The sequence below is a fragment of the Triturus cristatus genome, chromosome 3_1 (assembly GCF_964204655.1).
Source record: "Triturus cristatus chromosome 3_1, aTriCri1.1, whole genome shotgun sequence".
Lineage (NCBI taxonomy): Eukaryota > Metazoa > Chordata > Amphibia > Caudata > Salamandridae > Triturus > Triturus cristatus.
Window position 1 is genome coordinate 1,052,875,537 of NC_140583.1, and position 21,520 is coordinate 1,052,897,056.

Genomic DNA, 21,520 nt, shown 5'->3' on the forward strand with positions numbered 1-21,520 from the left:
ACCATGAAAATGAGCAATCATTACATCGAACAAAACCATAACCCTGATGACCTAAAATGGGTAGTCCTAGAGACTTTGACAACCAAACCCTACAACGCAGAAAAGATTCTTTACGAAAAAGAACAACGCTGGGTTTATCGGCTCCACACAGACACAGAAGGGATGAATGATAATGTCCCATGGCATACTCTTTCTCAATAAAGTTAGAATTCCTAAGCATATTAACCCCTTGAAATTTGTCTCCATTACTACCGAAGTCTGTCTTCCATAGGTATTAAAAAGGAATTCATTTGTAGCTCTGAGTCAGTTAATTTCAATGAAGATAAAACTGGGCTCTCACCGGACCAAATAACATGAAATATTAGACAGAGGAGAATCCAAAACAGACTTTTGTGAGAGAACAACAACAATAATCCTTACAAGAATTGTTGTGGACGTTGCAACCATCATGCAGGTATACATACCGAATAAACATAATGCACAGTCTCAGCTTAACAATAGAAAATAAACACCAATTAACGAGTTTACTAACCTAATGGCAAGTATATAAAAACGAGTGTGATTTTGGAACTACTAACATCACGCCAACCACTGATGCCAACCACTCGCACAACAGTCCCTTGTCACTTTTCATTATGACCGGGATGATAAACGAGCCGAAACCGGCACCCGCGTCACACGGAGCACCGTAGCTAGAGGCAGCACAAGCAGACTACGAAGAAGTAACGGGTGAGAACCGCGTACGAGCGGACCTTTCTGAAGACTCCAAAGGTCTCCAAGTAAGACGCGTTAACCTTTATTCTCTCCCCTAGAATGAACTTACATTCTATAGCCTGCCGGTGACTCCATGAGGCGTATAGACCAAGCGCTTAAGGTAATGAGCATCACAAACCCGCATGACTAAATAAGAACGCTAAACGGCTCCGAAGCCTCACGACAGTTTGTTTGTTTGTTTCACTGTTCTATCACTGTGCATGCGATAACTCTCCCGTAGCACTAATTTTATTCCCGCAACTAGAGAACAACCTAAACATGAACCACTTGACAGTTTGGATGTAGTAGATAGAAATGTTCCTATCCTCCGACAATATGAGACAGGAGTTTTAAGTTCTCAGTTTGACTTTGATGTCGGCTGGTCGCATGACACTGGGATGAATGTGTACAATTGAAGAACAAGTACATAATGACACTTGTAATTTTGTATTTTTAAACCGCACAACCATGTTAGCTTTCTTCTTCTATTTTTCACCACTAATCACGCGCACAACAAAGCGCGACACTATTCCAATGCGAAAAAATGCTGTTTCAGCAATTCTTTATCTATAACAAGACATGGGGTAATACCGCACGTTACACTGTAATGTTTTTCTTTTCCTCCTAGGTACAGATACTATTGATCTGACCTCCCATAATTGAGAGTGGTGAGTTCACCATTCTGTGCAGAACAAAATAGAGTCTGCACTCACAATCCGGTCCTGACGAAAGCCCCAAGACTATACAGAGGGCTGAAACATGTTGACCAATGACCATATAGAAGTGCGTACGATAAGTTACTCATTGTAAACGCACGACCTCACTTTTTAACCTCCCAATCACTGCCTCCGAATAAATCATTGAGGTTGAAAGTGACTTAGGGATTTTATCATTTTTTTCACTTTATCACGAGCACATATTCACTCTTATCTCTGACCACTACTGCTAGTACCAACCAGGTCTTCCTCCAGGTGGAGGTCAGCATTTTACAAAAAATGACCCAATGATGATGCTGAAACAATACACTAAAGGCGGAAAATGCAAATATACCGCCCTCGACCTGTGTAAATGTATGAGGGTCTTTTTATGACGGTAACAACCGATAAGACCTTGGGAACACAGGACAAGTGGTCCATTCTATTTTGATTCATAATCTAACGACTTGGAAGCCGGATGGACCTCAGCTTCTTTTTCCCTCCATCTGATTACGATATACAGGCACAGAATACTGCCACATGCACCTGTTGCACCCCTGGGCACTTCGTGTAATACGGTCCCAGATGTCTTGAGCAAATGTTGTGACCAAGTATTAGCTTATTGAAATAACTGAAAATTATGATTTTTTTTTTCTGAAAACATAATCGATTAAAATTTTCACTTTCTCCTCTTGTAAAAATATCATCTTTTGTGGAAATGCCAGATTATTAACACAGTTATTAAAAGCTATGAGAAGGCATTATGGATTGAAAGTATCCCGCACATTTGCTTTAAAACTGCAATATACAAGGCAAAACACGAAAGGTGCAATACCTAAGGTAAATAGCACCTTAAAGATGTCATCCAGTCTAGATTTGATTTTTTTACCCAGTTCAGCATTGCTGATAATGATCACCAATAGGCATTCCAGGATGTGCCTTTGTTCGCTGATGTCTGCTTGGGTTTTGAGAACTGTTGTGACATCATTCACTAAATGACCTTTTACCTTACTGTTTTTGCTTCTGTTATGGCATTGACTTACTATACAATATCACCAATTATACAACAAATGACATCAGCAATAAAATCACAGGTTAAACGAAGAAAGAGGAGGATGAAAAATGCAAATAGGAGTCCATTGTTAGCCACTTCTCATTTTTAGGGCGAGCATACAAGACAGTGCAGCAAAAGACAAACTGCAGGCTTACCAAGAACATAGAATCGCTTACGGCCCTCATTGCTTACCATAGTTGACCTTACCCTCACTCTCATTTGGCTGCTTCTTATAAGATGGCATTCCTTGTACACCTTGTCGCTGTCCCTCCTTTGGAGCATCACCAATTTACTTGTGTTGTTCCACTTCACTTCTAGGGAACTACTTTTTTCTTAAGCACTCCATGAGACTAGATGTGTTTTCCAGTTCTCCCGCTACTGTGTTTGTCCTTCTCCACTCTGTGCTCTGTTTTTCTCTCTCACACCTTTCTACCTCTCTCCTGCCTCCTCTGTGATGCACTCACCTAATCTCCTTCCCTCGCACCCTATATTGCTTTCTCACTCAGGTGCTTCTGCCCTACCAGCTCCCCATTGCGTTCTCTGTTACCCTTTTGTTTTTCTTCCAACGTATTCCATGCTGCACTCGCTCTCTCCTGCTTACCTTCCTCCGCTACCGGCACCCTCTGTGATGCTTCCCCCACCTGCATCCTTCACGTTTACCAGCCCAACACAGTCTGACAGGCACATCATAGGCTTGTTTTAATTTAATTAAATTTTTTATTTGTCTATTATTCTTCTTCTGTAGACATTGTGAAAAATATTCAGGAAACTGTACAGTATATCTAAAAACATGTGTCAATAGGTCCCTAAGGTGTGCCGTGTTGGCTGTGCCAGTACTTGTTTGCTGTTGTTCTCTTTACCAATCATTACTTCTCTTTTGTTTTATAGTTGCAAGTTAGTTTTTGTGTAAATTATATTTCCTTTTTCTCTGTGATAGAACTTTATGCGTGGGTGCTGTCCTGAAGCCATCCTGCTTAGCAATAGAGAAAGGAGCCATGTAAATCTCAGGGCCTTGACATTATTGTACTTTCTTCTCTTTAGAGACATTTATTACATTTAATTCAACTTATTTTTTAAACAATTAATGGAATTTTTGTGAGGTATAAGGGTAAACGTTTAACAAGGCATCAGACCACTCCCTCAATGCCAAACAATCCACGAATGAGCAAAACAAATGACAGAAATAAAAAAACCTGGTCCTTATCTAATTAGCGTTTTAAATCGCTGAGAGATATATTGGTAGTGTGTGCAACCTCTTACAAGCAAGACACTGAAAACTGGCCAAGGTGACATTTCTTCTTACCGTCGTTACTTAACAACTTTCCTGAAACAACCAGGCAGATTTACAAGCCCCTATGGCTACCGGATCGTTACTTTTTTTGACTCTCCAGCGTTCCACCCCAACACCCATTACTTTTTGACACTGCCCCAGATTTACAAGGCTGAGGCAGTGGCAAAATGAATGCCATGGAATACCAGGGGTTAAAATGGAAATACTTAATTATTATTATTATTATTAATAATAATAATAATAATTTCTCCTAGTTTTTTGGTCTTTCCGCGTGTACTGCATTCAGCAGCACATGTTGAAAGAGCAAATCACCATTATTGAATATTTATGTACAGGAAGGTGTACCTTCCTGCACTTCACCTCTTGCATGCTCATGACGAGCCCAGCTCATCATGAGGCACAGTGGAGCTGTGCTCATGACTAGCTGGGCTTGTCAGAACGGCCGCGGCCTGCCCACGCGCGATTGATTCCCCACCTCGGCGGGAGAATCAATCAGTGGGCGGGGTCGTGACGAGCTCAACTCGTCATGAGCACAGCTCCACTGTGCCTCATGACGAGCTGGGCTCGTCACGAGCAACGCGGCGCCGCGCACGCCCCCGCGCTGTGGGGGAATTACCCCCGTGGCGAAGGGGATAAACAATCGTCCTTACAGCGCAGTCACCTTTGCCACATGGTGGCAGGGTGTCTGCACTGGCAGTAGGCAGCTTTATTTGCACCAGGGCTTGGGGAAACACAAGGGTGCACATTATTATTGTGAATAAGGCACATCCCTGTGTTTAAAAAAATGTCAGAGCGCGGCTCTGCTAAATTTAGCGCAGTTCAGCGCTTTTACTTTTTTTGTAACTATGCCCCAACATTTTAGTAAATGTGGCTGTTTGGGGCAAATTGTGAGCAAATAACAGGTAATGTCAATGTTACATTGTCTTAAAAAAAGTAAAGTTGAAAGTTATATAACCCTTGTACTGAACTACGTTTTGGCAATGACACACTTTATCCACTTTGTTTCCTAATAATGTATGCCAAATTACCTGATTTTGCTGTTGCTGTAACAATTCAACATCGCATTCACCTATGACTGAGTAGACCAGAGACTTCACCTCCTCCTCAGTGGTATCAGAAACAATAGCAAGAAGTATTTCTTCGTATTCATATTCCTGGCATGCTTCCTGAATCTAAGGAAAATAGCGTAAAAAAATTAAATGCATGTCTTGTTAAAGACGCAGAGTACTGGTGAATAATGTGGTAGTTAAGATTATGAAACATAGAAAATACACAGAAATAGTTGAATACATTTATTAAAAACGGAAAGTGGCAGAAGGCGACATGAAAGGGTAAAGGGAACTGGAAAAGGAAAATAAAAGAGTTCAGATCCCTCTCAGAAAATTGGATAATCCTGAGATGGGTGTATATCGAAATATCGCCAGGAAAAATATTGTAGAACCAGAATGTCGTGGCAAAAATATTGAGGACAAAATATCAAGAGGGTAAATGCATGTACATAAGTATAGATTCTCTATTCTTAACTCCACATTTACATATTACGGGGCATATCATCAAGGACCGGCGATTATTATCGCTAAGCGCACTTAGCACTAGGATAATTATCGCCGGCTAACGTGGAATTTTATGGCTGAGATAGCGTACTATCAGCAACGCTTATCTCAAAAGCGATAAAATTCCAAGCGCTAACTGCCAAATGTGAGATTATTGCTGGAAATACAGCGATAATCTCACAAAGTTTGCCGATTGCTTGTTGATAGGGCAGGGCAGACTTAGCCTTGATATCCACCTTACATTGGATATAATGGCAGAGTCAAACTAAAAACAGGCGTAAGGAAAGTAGCGATAACCAAGGTTAGCGCTACTTTTCTTATCGCTATGCTTGTTAGCGTGCCCATTGATAATTGGAGAAATGTCGGTTAGCGACATTTCTCCAGTTATTTTGGGACAGGAATGCCCACTTTGCATCTCATTAGAGATGCAAAGGTGGGCGTTACGGGAAAGGGAGCTAATGCAAGGATTCACGCGATAGCGTGACCTTGCTGATAAGGCGATAAAATTATCGCCGCTTTTCGTCCGAAAATGGACACAAAAGCGGAGATAATGTTATATTGCCTCCTTGCTGATATGCCACAAAATACCTTGTAGATATAACTATCATTAAGGGGCATGTATGTTGAGTTAGGTGAAGTAAATCTATACTTCTCTATGGAATGGTGAGTTTGCCATCTCATTTTTTTGTCCTTGATTATTTGGACATGATATTCTGGTACCACAATATTTTGCAGTTATTAAGGTGTAATATCTCTGAGATCTCTTAATAGTTTATCTTTGTTCGCCTACACAGTTTGCTATCTCCATAGAAAGATTCTTGTTTCTTCTTGCCTTAGTCTTAATAGTGGTTAACAAACTGAACCTTGAAAGAGATAGCCATCTTGAAATGTCTGTAAATACATACTACTAAATGGCTTACCATTTTTATCTAAATGTGCAATGCTTCCTGCAGGCATTTAGTCTTTCTCCGTAGCACTCACATTCTCCTTCCAAACACTCCCCAAAAATTACTCGTTGTGCTGTTTAATCGCAAATGAAGGGAAAAGACAGATGAGGAAAGAAGAACAGTGGAAGAGATCAGTGGGAGAGAAGGAGTAAGGGGGCGAGAGCGAGGCCTGCGCCTAAGAAAGAGGAAAAGGGGAGCTGGAACAATAGGAGAAACGGTGAGGTCTGCTAGAACAGGGATAGTCAGAGTACGGCTCAGGGGCTACATGCGACCCTTGTGACCTTTAATTGTGGCTCCTTGGTGACAAGCATCTCTGGGCAGCTGTGCACTTGACAGATCAGGAACATTCAGAAAGCTATGAAACTGGCATAAATAAAGGTTTTTTGGTTTCACATTTTGCAATTCAGCCACCAGATGAGTACCTCTTTCCCTCTCTCCTTTCACATGAAAAGTTAATGATTTGACTTTAATTCTTGATGCATGAGAATAGAGCGTTGGTGGCAGACAGAAGTCACAAGACTCAGTTTCTTGTCCACACCATGCATCTGCTTCACGTCCCCCTAAGCCTACCTATCATTACCCTGACACTCGCCTGCTGGCATTGGTGCGGCACTCGGGCATGCCACAGACAGTACTTTGTTCGCCCGGGGCAGGGCTGAATTGGCCATAGCGGGCACCGGGCGTTTTTCCGGTGGGCCGCCAGGGTGGGGGCCAGTTTTGCACCCCTGGAGGGCCATTTTTGTTACCGGGCTGGTTTTACAGCAGAGCTGCAATATCGGCCCCTGTAACAAAATCGGCTGAAACAGGCCCTGGCAAACTGCTCTGCTGTACCCGGAACCCCTGGGCAGGTGGCAGAGCACTTTGCCAGGGCCGGTTTTGGTTCCCAGTCCAGCCCTGCCCCAGGGAAAGGTTTGCGGGTACCCATGGTCTAGAGCAACACAGTATGGTACACTGGGGAGAAAGAGAGAAGCCAGAGGGCGCAGATAGGCACTCCAATGATTGCTTAAAGTGAAATGCTACAGAAGCAAGTAAAAGGAAGGTAGCTCCCTGATGCCGGCAGTGCGAGTATACATCTCATCGTGACAGAACAGTGTGAAACCAAAATGCTTCTGGGTGGGACAAAGATTAGAATATGGGGAAAAGCCACTGAACGAAGAACGGACAACTGGGATATACAATAAAGCAAGTCATTCACGAGGAAGGGGCTGAACCAAATCCAATTCTAAGTGTATTTGAATTATTGGAAACAGTACATCTTGGCAAAAGACAGCTAAAGCTCTGGGAATCCTAAACTTAATGAGGATCCCCAAACAGTAGAGCTCCACTTACTGATACTCACAAAAAGGTACTTAAAGACTGAAAATCACATTTGGGCCAAATAAAATTGAATTTTTTTTTTAAAGAACGCTGGCCGTAAAAGTAGCATAACTAAGGGCAGCGTTGCAGTTCCAGCACTTATCACAGTGTGAAATGCGAAACCGTAGTAGAAGCAATCCGACATCCGCACCTGAAGAGATAATACAAAATGAAAGCAAATGCTACAATTTCAAGAAAGTGTCACACTACTCACTTGAAACATAAAAACCCCAGACAAAGGAATTAAAACTATAAAGAATGAATACCACTAGTCACTCAGCACACTAAAATAACTTTCACACCAGCAGCTTTGTGACTCTAAGTTCATGGAACTCCTAGCTAGCCTGCAACTACTTATTTATGTATGACTGGGTGTATTTAACCAATATTCAAAACAATATATACAGAATCAACATTTCTAATTACACTGTGGAAATTAGCAGAGGAAAAATATTTGTAGTTGTTTTATTTTTTTACAATGGATATCCCCTATGCTACCTGTACTTCTACTTGCCTCCCTGTAACTCTTGCAGTCACTTGATTCCTCATCCACTCTCAGTTCCCAATCTACGCTGGGTCCCAAAATATGTATTTTTGCTTTTTCATTAAATGGGGTGCCTCAGGTACCCCCCAACCCGAACCCTACATTTAAGTTATAACAAATGAGTACTTACAATACCTGGTGAGATTGCATGGACTGTCTCCAGGAGTATTTCATCTATTATTTCATATGTTGCGACCCTTATTAAGTGAGAATCAACAAAATCCTTTAGTGTGGTGCGGATGGTGTCAATGGAAAGCTCTCTCAGGAGGTCTATCACCACTTCGTCCAATATTGACTCGAAATGCTGCTGCTCGATTAGAGCAGGATCTAGTAATAAAATACTTGAGCAAACAAAGGAGAAAAAAAACTAAATATTACCATCACGAAGAAAGAAATGTCAGTTATTGATGCAAATAATTGATGACATGCCTATTCATTCCATTTCGCACCAAAAGGTAGTTCAAGAACAGCCATATTGCTACAAGGACGGCGGCAACTTGGGATTCTTGCATTGAGTTAATGGTTTTTGTTCTAAAAAATGATCAGGAAGAGGAGAAACTGTCTTGGTTGTGGTGAATAATGGAAAACATTACGTGTTTTCTACATTCTACGGGCCTATTCACAAACTGCATCTTGTAGTATGTTACTAGTACTACAGTAGTACTATTAACGTACTACAAAATACTGTTCACAAACCGACGTACAGAGGTCTCCTCTTCCTCCCCTTCTGTCTTTCATGTGTAGAGATGTCCCCCCGACTGCTAGTAGCAACTTTATAGTCATATTTGACATTTTTTCTAACTTCACCCTCTGTTTCAGGCAGTGAGGACATGTAAGTGCACACTTTTGGGAAACTTTACAATCGTAAATGGTGTTTAGGCGTAAGTGGTAAAATTATTCCTAAGTGTAAGAGTAAACGTACATGTGTGTATTTACTCACCTTTGTGATTTGCCCCCTAAAAAAAATATGTATAAAAAGCTCATCCCAACCTAAAATTGGCAAACCTAAATCCAGACTGAGGACTGTCCCCATAAATAAGTTTAGGAAAGATTGGAAAAGGGAAGGAATGGAGTTTGAAGGGGTGTGGAAATATTTTGGATACTCCCACAGAGTCAGAGCTAAGCAAGAGTAACAAAACCTTTGCAGTAATTTCCAATCTTACAATCACGCAGGTGAAAGTGTTTTCACAGAATGGCAAAAAAAAGGGTGTTTCCCCAAACTTTATTTGTGTAGGGGAAAACTATGTTTTGTTTCTTCTTTTTGTGACCAGAGGAATAAACCTACTTGAAGAAATCTCCATTGGCCATACTCTGTCATGTAAAGTGGTAATTCTGCATGTTTTTGAAGAATTACCAGTTTAGTATAAGGATTACCAGATGAGGGCCCGAACTGAACCTAAATTCTTTACCTCTCACAATTTCCATCTGCTCAAAGCAGGGGGTAAATGTTTGCAGAAAAAGGTCGGAATCCAAGAATCAGATCAGTTCCTCATACCACAAGCTATCCCCATTTTGGGGCAGAAACTAGTACTGGCTGGTGATCACATTTGAGATACCCACAGAATCAATAACAACAGGCTCTCTATAACTTCCTTGGTTTAAGATGGAGGGAGCCTACTGTATCATTTCAATTCCTAGTAAGGTAAATATATGTATATTTATTTATAGAGCCAGTAACATGAAACCGTCACCAGCAGAGGGAGCCCAGGCCAAACATCTTGGCTGGAATCCTGATGCGCAATCCATCTCCGAACGCACCTCGGAATTCCACTCAAGACACCACACATCAACAATTAATAGCAACAGTAAAATGAAAATAAACATGCAACACTATTGCACATTGAAGCTTACAAAGATTCTTACTTCTACAACAGTGTAGTGATATTATTACTAATTGGGCCAAATATACATTACATTTGACGAGGTGTCAGTACTGAACCCTGATGAACCCTTAAACATCACCTCTGTAGAAGCACCTTAATTTACATGGTAGTTTTTGAACCACCTGGGATTATGACTATTTTGTTGCGAATGTTGTGAACGCTGACGTACTGTTGAATCCTCACAACTGAAATTGGGTGAACCCTCCCATTTGTCTCTCAGAGAACACCCATCACTCCCCTCCTTACCAGTACCAGAACATTTGAACTTGCCTTTCGTGAGACACTCTGGAACCCTAACTTCTTTACTCATGCTCAACCCATTTCCATCTGACAACTCCACCACCTGTCTTCACACTCTTACAATGCTCAAAGGCTCTGAAAACTTGCACTCACCTGTTCTAACCAACCAGCCTTTCTTCACACGCACCCATTCCCCCACGTTCAACTCGGTAGCATTTTTAGATTTGTCTGTGTATTCCTCATCTGTTACTTTCTCCGAAAACATTTTGTCCATCAGACTTCTACTCACATCCTCTTTGAGATCCAACATCCAGGATTTTTTCATATTATACAGGGAAGGCCTACCTCTCATTTTCTCAAATGGCATTTTTCACCAGGCGATCTAGGCGTGGTTCGATAACTCCACAATAGTTCCTCGACTGCGGACCAACAACTCTTCCCATTGATTATGGCCAACTGTAGACCTTCCTTTAATACCTTTATCCACCTTTCCACAATCCCATTACTTTGGGGATAATATACAGACGTCCTGACATGCTCTATGGCATGCCCTTCCAGGAATAAAGCCATCTCCCTTGATGTCAGCTGAACGCTATTATCCATTACCAGACTTCTAGGAAAACCCTCTCTTTTGGAAATTTCTGTTATGAAATCAATCACACATTTGGATGTCACTTGGCTTACCACCTTAACCTCTGGCCACTGAGATAACTGATCAGTTAACACTAAACGATATACTTGTCTTTTAGACAAACAAATTGGTCCTGCTATGTCCAAAGAAATCCTTTCCTACACTTTACTTGATCTCGATATGACACCCTTAACATAACCAATAGTCTTCTGAGACTTGTCACTTCCCGCGCACTCTATACAAGACCTTACCTTGCCTTCAACAGACCTGTCAACATTAGGCCACCAAAAATCACTTCTGATCTTTCTTTTCATACTACTCATTCCTGGATGTCCCTCATGAGCTATCTCCAAAACTGTTTCTCTTAGAGATTCAGGTACAACCATTTACTTCCGAAAGATCATCAGCAATGTGAAAGTAGTATAAAATGTATTCTCCCAATAGCTTCTTGCTAGGCCATTTGATTTAAATATACTCTCACTGCATGTCCGCATCGTTTGAGCATGCATCCCTCCAATTAGAATAAGAAATTCACCCACACGACAGTTCACAAATAGAAATGACCTTCTCCATTTCCTCATCTCCAACCTCACGATTCTCTGATTCAACCACCGGTAGTCATGACAAACAGTCAGCTAACACATTTCTAGCACCTGAAGGTATTCCACATGAGAATTAAATTCTTGAAGCTTATACTGCCACATGGCTACTCTAGGTGTGGCCCTCCTACACCCACTAGTTGTGAATAACACCACTAAAGGACGATGGCCTGTCATTACAATGAAATTAGTTCCATACACATACTTCCTGAAGTACTCTATTTCCCACCAACATGTTAACGTTTCTTTATCTAATATAGAGTACTCCAATTCTGCACAGCTTGAAGGTCTTGAAGCAAATGGCACACTTTTCAAACTGCCCTTGTGATCTTGCAATAAGACTGCACCAATGCCTATATTACTCGCATCTGTCAGGATAACTGCTTTATATTTGGTGTCAAAGGCCACCAAAGCCGAGCCTTGACAATGGCCTTTTTGATCTTGTCAAACTCCAATGTACATTTTTTTCATTAATTCTCTCATACATTTGGTTCTATCAGAGAATAAAGGAATGTACTTAGTGTAGTACTCAGCGAGGCCAAAAAATGACCTTAGCTGATCTTTGTCACATGGTTGTGATGCACTTTCAATAGCCTTAACCAAACTTTGCCTTGGTAAAATTCCATGTTTTCCAATATTGCGCATCTCAAATTTGCATTTGTCCATGCTTTACGTTAAACCATTTTTTTTCCAAAATTGCCAAACTTTGTATAGTATTTCCTTGTGCTGTTCCTTTGTCTTCCCAAATACAAGAATATAATCTTGAAAGTATAGGAAATTCAGCTCATCTTTAAATAGTTTGTGGATCACTGTTTGAATACGGCTGATGCTGAAATTAAGCCAAAAGGCATTCTTTTATAATGAAAAGCACCCTCTGGAGTAAAGAACAAGGTGTAATGTTTGCTATCATTATGCAGTGCAATTTGGTGATACGCACTGGACAAATCCAATGTGGAAAATACTGTGGCACAATCTGTCATTGTAAACATTTCCCCAATGTTCTGAAATCGATGGCGATCAATGCCATATACAATCATTTAAATCTCTCAAATCCATACAAAGTCTTATATTTCCATTGGATTTGTATACTACTACCACTTGGGATAACCAATCTGATGATTCAATTTCCTCAATTATGTCTAATCTATACAACCTGTTTAATTCTTCTTTTAGTGCTGCCCGCATGGTAAAAGGTACATTGGGAACTTTATGGACCTTGGGAATGATATTTTCTTTCAATAATGATCTCATGCACAACATTTTTTAACAACCCCTATTCTGGGCTGAAAACGTTGGGAAATATTTGAGCAAAATCTGCAGCACTATTGTCCGTAATCTGTTACACCAAATCATCAGAACCTAATACCTGATTTAGATGATTAGGATTCAACGTTATCATGAAGTCTTTTTGCTTTGGTAATCCTAGAAGACACAAACCCTCCTTAGCCACATATATCTTTGCATCAATAGATTTACCTCTAAAACTCAATGTAGATAAAAAATAACCCAAAACTTCAATGGGTTTATTGACTTATCCCACAAGTTTTAGATCGGAAGGCAACAATTTTGCATTGGGAAATATTGATAATAAATTGTCACCAATTAGCGTTTGTCTGGCTCCAAAATCAGCCATTACTTTGAGATTAATATTTCCAATCATTACATCACAAACTGGAGCATCCTTATTTTCCTCACCAATCTCATACACACCTAGAATAAACTCTTCTTCAGTCTCACTGTTACATTACTGACCATACCCACATGGTTCTTTTCACTTACACCTGTTCTATTTTGTCGGTGCACTACCATGGTGTTTTCTGCTGTCACCCTGTTCCTTTTGACATTTTTACTTTTACACATTCTTGCAAAATGACCTTTACCTTTGCATAATATGCATATTGGACTTAGTGTAGGGCAAGATTTATCATTTGCCAGGTGACAGCTGAAACCACATCTGAAACACATGTACTCCCTCTTTCCCGCTTCCATACTGTTATGCTTTACACTAGACCATCTCTTATGTTTTGTATACTCTATATTTTTCAACATTTGAATAGTATCCCTAGGTTTAATAGCTAACTTCTTCATGCCACGATTCATATCTTCATATTGATGTGCAATATTAAATGCTCTAATGACAGTAACTTCTCTTGTAGGTTGGCATCTGACGTCTTATTTACCATTTGATCATGAATCATTTGATCACGAAAGGAATCATAATTACACTTATTAGCTAACACTCTTAGATCATTTACAAATTCATCTGTTGACTTATTGTGTAGTTGACCTCTGCTCAAACATTTGTGTTGCGCTACTACCTCATTTGCTCTTTTTGATAGTGTAAATCTATATTTCTTATGACCATATCATTGCATCTAGATCCTCTTCTTCGTCATCATCTAAATCTGATGGCCGTAAATGGTTTAAGATACACGGCCCTTCTGCACCTAGGCAATGTTTTAATATTGTACATTTGCATTTGTCCATGTATACATTCCTCCAATAGCCTCCAAATATGATTTAAAACCATCTTTGCATTGACACCATTCCAAATTAGGTTCACTACATTCTGCTAAAAATGCTGGGGGGAGCAGATATTCCATCCATGTTACAGCTCTAATTACTCAGATCTATATAGAATGTCACTACACTTCACATCCCAGGTTGAAATACATTCAATTATTTCTGAATAACTCTATGTAAATATGTTATCGTCCTAAGGTTGTACGAATCGCTATACAATTTTCACTCGTCCGCGTGGGATATTTGTGCTGCTTTTAAACTTGTTAACATTTAAGTGTCTGTTTCTAAAACACTAAAATGATATGTGACGTGGGCAAATCGCTGATGAGTAATTACATATTAAATGGTGTGAGAATCACTGATACATTTTTTGCACATTTGATAGTGTGCGAATCACCGCAATCGTATGGTTGCCAAATGCCTTCACTTTTCCACCTTCCTTCACACTGCTTAACCTTATAACCAATCGGCTGATAATCAGATAACTTCCAGTGGGAACCCACCCACTTTGCCACCTGACTCATAATGGCAGCCGAATACGTCAATGTCTTCGAGTGAACTCAGGATGGTTGCCGGTAGTGTCTCAATTCTGCCATTGACGCGCACCACACATCATGCTTGGTGCACATGTCAATTGGGTTGTAGTCTTCCGCCGTACCAAACTCTTTGCCGACACAGCTGCCGCACTCCAGGACACACGGTGTGGAGCCGTCACCAACCCCGACCTTATCACACAAGCACGCAGCTTACAACACGGCACAGCCGACCAGCTCCACAGGAATTCGCTCAACTCTGCAGACGCAGGTAAACTTACAGTCCTTGTTGCCATTGTACCATTTCAATTCCAAGACGCCGGGTAAGGTAAATATATGTATATTTATTTATTGAGGCAGTAACATGAAACTACCTCTGGCGGGGGTAGCCCGGGCCAACCGTCTTGGCTGGAATCCCAATGCGCGATCCATCTCAAATGCACCACAGGATTCCACCAAAGACACCATACATTCCTTTCTTAGTAAAAGCTTTCTGTTCCTTTCTGCACCCTCTTCCACTGTAAATGATAATTTCTAAATCAGAGAGTTGCACCATTGCTCTCTTTGAAACCTTCAAACTGCTCTGCTGACTTCTTCCTGCTTTCTTGTGCAAACAATATCTATAGGACTTGTGCTTATTAAAAAGTCGGTGGGTCACCATGCATTGTGCCAGCTGTGGCGTCTTGTAGGTAGATTTCATAAATAGCATAGATTTGAATACTACTGTAGAAGTCAGTCTCTGATAAGAATTTGCATATTAGACTAACTGGCTACAATACGGTCACATGTTTCGCTCTCTGAAGACAAATATAACTGAGAAGTCAAATTTTACCAAATCGATTTCAGATAAATACGTAGCATGTAGGAGGTACCACCAAGAAAGTAGATAGTATGATTTTATAATTTAATCCAGAGGCATGTTAGGTACATATCTGGCACTGGTGTGTCACGTGGGTTGATTAGGCCAAACACCAAACCAAAAAAATTAAATGTTGGGAAATGAACAATTCCATCGATGGCCGTTTTATTGTAGAACAGTATATAGAAGTGGTACTGTGCTCTCATGCTCCCAAACTCTTTATGAATGGGTTAAAACTTTCTTTTGTAGTGGGGATGTGGTTAACAGGGTCCCGACATTCCCCTATTTGGGGGTTGTCTTTGACGAAAAGGGAACCTGGTATGCACAAATTAATAGCCGGAGCGTGGCATTTGCAAGGACAGTTTCAGGAGTTAGAGGCATTACCAAAAGATTAGGGGCTAGACCAGTTGAAGCCCTTTTAAAGGTATATGAAGCAAAATGTTTAGCCGTTGCCACGTATGGTTGCCAGATATGGGGTCATACTAACCACAATAAAATTCAGTTAATTGAAAACAAGTTCTTAAGAGACATCCTTTCTGTCCCACAGTCTACCCCGACTTTCTCTACACATACGGAAGTGGGGATCGGTTTTGTGACCGATCAAATTAGAATTGCCCCTCTCCTATATTGGCTCAAGATCTGGCTGAATAAAGAAATTACTCTAAACCATGTGATATTGAAAAATTGCCTAAAACTGGACAACGTAAACAAGATCTCATGGTTGGCCTACATAAAATCTGGGTTCCAAAAGATAGGACGCGAGGCCCTTTTTTGTTCACCAGAAATTATCACGAAAAAGGATCTCGCATTGACAAAAACGGCCCTTGAGGCTTTATTTTCCATTGTATCTCCTAATCAGATTTAGGTTTAACCTGGTGCACTTTTCCTTGGGCTTCTTTCAAAACTGGTGTCCCATGGATCGTGCAGATCCTTGTAAATGCGATAATTGCTCAAGACAGGACACTCTCCATTTTTTTATGTTCTGTAGTTTTTACAAGGACTGTAGAAGGAAGTTTTTGCTCCCGATCTTGAGGGAGCTGGGCCTTAGACAGGTCAGACCAGCACTTGTATACCTACAACAATTAAGTTCCCCACGAATTATGTTTCACGTTGCGAGCTTTCTGGTCGCTGCTATGCGTATTAGGAAAAAACTTGTTTTTCCACTGTAGGATTTAAATTAGATCATTTTTTAAACTTTTAACGGTTGACGTACAATTTTATATTTGTATTTTTTAAAATTAATTTATATTTGAACATGAAAAAGGCCACAATATGAAAGGCAAATAACCCATGAATTTCTGTATATTTTAATGTTTTTTAACTGTGTTTGTTATGATTGTATATGTGTCTTTTATGATATTTATTTATCGAATAAAGGAATTTGACTGACTGAATTGTCCCATTCATTAAAAAGGGGTGTTTCCGTGTAAGATCTCCAGACCGATCAGCAGACTGCGTTCATATTATAAGATTGGTGTGTACAAGAGTGAAAGGCAGTTCAATACAAACAGAATCACTTGAAGGCTTAGACAAAACTACGTGTCTGTGTCCTCATTGTAAACCAAAACATTGGTTAGGAAAAATAAAGGCTGATATAATGGATTTTTTCCACTAGGGAACATAGGATCCTTAAAGAATGTGGTCTATGGACACTTTTAATTTCAGTGTCTTAAATAAGGAAGACTACATTAAGGAGGGGGTGCCAGGTGGTGCTCAAGATGCCTTCTCCTTAATGTGCTCCATGGATCGGCTACCAGAAAAGCACCATGGCACAGCCGAGAGACCACTGGTCCCAGTGGCATAGGGAGATTTCACTGTCAGTGAGTGACCACTTACAGTAGGCTGCGTCGCAGAGGACCGGACGGTCCACCCCACACAGCATTATCAAGTTGGGTGAAGATGCAGAGCAACAAGGAGATCAGTCATAGTCTGGGACTGGACCATTAGTGCCGGCAAGGCAGTGAAGAAAGTGAGCACCCAATAGATGTACTCGCGAAGTGTAAAGAGAGGTGGGGTGGGCCAAAGCAGCACAATACATGATCGTGACAGTGTGGGTTCCTCTGATAGCTCCAGCTAGCTGAGCGTGCAATGCATCACTTAAATGTGAGGTGGGCACATTGCATGGCATCCTCACATTGGTGGCTGAATTGGATGGGTACAGATGTACTCCAAAATGCACTCCACGAGTAGGGCACCAGAGAGAGGCTATACCTACCCAGAGACAAAAGCTCACTGATCCAATTGTGACCTAAATAATCCCTTTCAGAGCCCATCTTGGCCATATCTTACCTGGTACAATAATTTTATACAACAGCTATTGCTGACTAAGCCACACCGCTGTCATAGAGAAGATTGTGCATGGGGAAGGGAGTGCATGGCCTTTGGAGGAGGCTCAAGTCAACTGCGACACATGACAGATTTGTGCATCCCTGATTAGTTTATACAGCAAATATGATGCACCCAGGTACAGTGTGTTGAGCATTGGGAGCCTCACACATTGGACTTAGTGCATCTGGCAGGTGCAGGAGCAGGGTCATGTGACTGCTCAGACATGTGTCCTAACCTTAAGGGCTTCCTCACGCCCAGAGAGGCAGCTGCTCTTGTGAGAAGCAATGACAGGCATGAGAGCTACAATGAAGCAAGACACTCAAATTCTGAAAATTCTAGAGGCAGCTATAGATTCCAGCATGGGGTATCCGCCTTGCATTCTGTCGTATTGAAAATGGCAGCTATGATATTACTTTTTCCTCAGAACAAAGACCTTGCAGACAGATACTGAATTCTAGAAGCAACAGAGAAGAAACCGGGAGTGGTGAATCCTAGGTAAACAAGAGTCCTCATTGAGACACGTTTCAAACCTGGAGGACTGCTGCCTCGGTGACCATGTACAAACATCTAGAATACCTTAAAAGGCTCAAATGATAACCTGATGGGCTTTCGCTCAGATCTCTTGCTAACGTGATATTTCATTAAGTTATTATCATTTTATTTTTCCTTTGTGGGCTGGTGGGCAAGGTTGCTCATGGAGCAGGGCAGGGACAGGGCATGATGACTGTTTGGTCAGCCCTCTCAGGTGCCCAAAATAGTCATGCGTACTTTCCCCGTTCTCCATGCAGACTCCATTGCAGCCTGCATGGCGAACAGGCCTTGGCACCTATTCCCTGGTTGAGCGTCGAACCAGGATGCTCAAAACCAATCACAACGCTGCATTGCGGTGTTGTGATTGGTCAGGGGGCCTGGGTGCTTACCAATCACAACGCTGGCTGTTCTTTCTGGCTTCCTGTCCCACGAGGAGAGCAGAAGCAAGAAGCATAGATTCAGTGGCAGGTCCCCACGGCAAGGTATGTTTTAATTAAAAAAAAAAAAGTAGTTACACTCCTCCACGTGCCTGCCCTGCTATGCCACCCGCGGGTCATGCCAGCCACCACTGATATCTGATAATACTTCCCACAGTCACACTGCTTTAAGAATAGTCTGGGTTTCACTAGAATCGAGTTTACTGAAATATCTCAGAGCATGGTGGAAATTCACAGAGATCACATGCAGTATGTACAGTGTACTTTTTAAGGAAATATTCTCAAAAAACTACTGAGAATGTTGTGCGAATGTGTCGGAAGGTGTCTCGGTAGTGTGACTACACTCCAGAGAACTGGTCAACACTACTACACGACTACAGAACCACTTTAAAGTTGTTAGGGAATCACATATGAATTTTCTTTACTTTAAAATACTGAATAAAGTGTACTGGTTGCTCATGAAACTCTTTAAATGGGCCTCTTTTGACACTCCTGGTGCAGGAAGTGTGCGCATTCAGAAAGGGAGTTGTTGCACATCGTGTAGCAATGTCCCCTATCACAGCCATATTGATAGGCGGTGGGTGAGATGGAGCATACCATTGAGCAACATATCTCACTCACCGTCTCCTCTTCAGATAATTTTGTATGACGTAACTGACATACCCAAAATGTCTGCACGTAATCATAGATGGATTGTGACATCTCTTGCTGCGCCTAAAATCTGTATCTAATGTCAATCGAAACAGCCAACAGTGGACACCCCTATTAACTTTTTATATTGTTCTTTAGAATAAAAGTTACCTGCAGATGTGAACTAGTGCTCCTGCAAACCTCAAATGCACCTAGTTGGAAATCCTATCACTGGCCGAATCAGCTCAAAGTTGTGTGGTGTAGTACTCAAATGGGCGTTACAATTTGGTGGGGAGTAGTAACACACAATTACTATTTTGTGTTTACTAATTCAGTGACTCAGCAATAGTGACAATAAAAAATTAATTATATACAATGTATGCTGTTTTCGGTGCTGTAAAAATGACCATTGTAGCTTGGGAAGTGTGAAATTGGCTCCACCCTGAAGACCATGTTGGGAGTGCACTATAGCCAAATGTAGTCTGCACTCGCATATGTTATGTGTGACTAATGTCAATAATAGAAGTGGGGGTACAAGACATAAAGATATCCCTAGAATATAAAGCCATTTATAAGTGTGTTTAAACATAGTTTATAGGATTGAGATTGTTCGCGAAAATGTTTTAGAACGTGTCCACAGACAAGAGAGATAGAACTGTGCTTACTAAATGAAAGTTCACATGCTTAGCAACTCTAATATAATAATCATGTTTTCACTGTATTAACTAAGCCTGGGCAAAGCACTACGCTACGCTCGCGTAGTTTGCGAAGTTTGTGCTACTTCGCACTACGCGAGTTGCACGTAGCACAGTGCAAACACGGGTAGCGTAGCGTAGTGCAGCGGTCATTTTTTGCTTGCTCGCAGTCCTCAACGTCAAGTTGGCGACCTCGAGCAAGCAAAATGACATCCCGGTGAGACTTTTCCCTCGTTCGCAATCAGCAACATCAAGTTGTCAATCGCAAGCGTGGAAAATAAACCTCCCGGTGAACTTCTCAACGCGGGGAGGTCAGGTTTCTCATTGCAAGTGGTCGCTTATGCTCGCGACCGCTCACGATGAGAAACTACCAGTTCGCATTGAGAAAGCTGCCGCTCGAGTAGAAATCTACTTGAGCGGCAGAAAACGACCGTTTGCACTGTGCAAGATGCAGTTTGCACTGATTGCACAGTGCAGACAAGCACCCGGCACTATGCAATCAGTGCGAACAGCATCTTGCACAGTGCACTACGCAGTTTGCGAAGCTACGCGTAGCTCGCGTAGTGCGAAGTGTGCTACGCGTAGCGCAACTTCGCAAACTACGCCCTGGGTTAGTATTAACTTTAAAGGTACATGCTGAGATTTGGATTTGTTTGTTTGTAGGGAGCGCACCAAAATATAACCCATGCATTTGTAAACTTAGTCTTAATTGTGGATCTAAAATGTATCTAGATTGAAGCTCATGTTTCAGTTTAACATTTGAATTCATGTTTTTTTCCTTTTGCAGTAGAATGTTGCATGTATTTTGTGTTCCCACTGCAGATGAAGAAGGCTTTGTTAGCAGAGGGAAAAGGGTCTTTGTTCTCAGTAGATAGTGAGGCATGTGAAGCAGCAACTCATACAAGCAGAGTGATAACAAGATGGAAGTTGAGTTTTCATGGGGGAAGGAGACGAGACCAAGGATGGCCGGAATAACGATTATGGGAATAGCGAGATGGTGCGAAGAAGCCAATGCGTGCTGGAAGACTGGAAAAGTGCCAATGGATTTGTGGCTCATACCTTAGACGCAACTGGTTTTATGATGCAATGTAGTGAGGGATATAGCCATTCTGACTTAGGGTTCCTTGAGGTATAGACCTCTTTTGACATCTGTGGCGTCATGCCACTTAACCCATGTTGGAGCTTCTTTCACAGTGCACTCTGACACCTTTTCTCCTATTTCCTCTTTATCAAAAGTTTGCCGTATCTTAAGATTGCCACGTTAGAACAGAGTAGTGTAGGGACAGATAGGTGTCCATGCTTATTTTTAATGACAAATTGATGCAAGCTGATACCAAGTTCTGCTTCCTTATTACTTATATTGCCATGATTGAACTAGTGGTTTTCTTTTTTACTATATGGGGTGAATCGCATCCGAAGATATGGTTTCATCCTATTT

The 21,520-nt window shown here is 41.3% G+C and overlaps 1 protein-coding gene across 1 annotated transcript in view; it reads right to left on the reverse strand.

The window, feature by feature from the left end:
• Window positions 1-21,520, reverse strand: part of LOC146861498 (uncharacterized) — a 186,820-nt gene that overhangs the window by 41,664 nt on the left and 123,636 nt on the right. The window contains exons 8-9 of the mRNA XM_085646445.1: window positions 8,324-8,534; window positions 4,822-4,965 (exon numbers count right to left, since the gene is read on the reverse strand). Of these exons, the coding sequence (XP_085502571.1) occupies window positions 4,822-4,965; window positions 8,324-8,534 (355 nt within the window). The remainder of the gene's footprint in view (window positions 1-4,821; window positions 4,966-8,323; window positions 8,535-21,520) is intronic.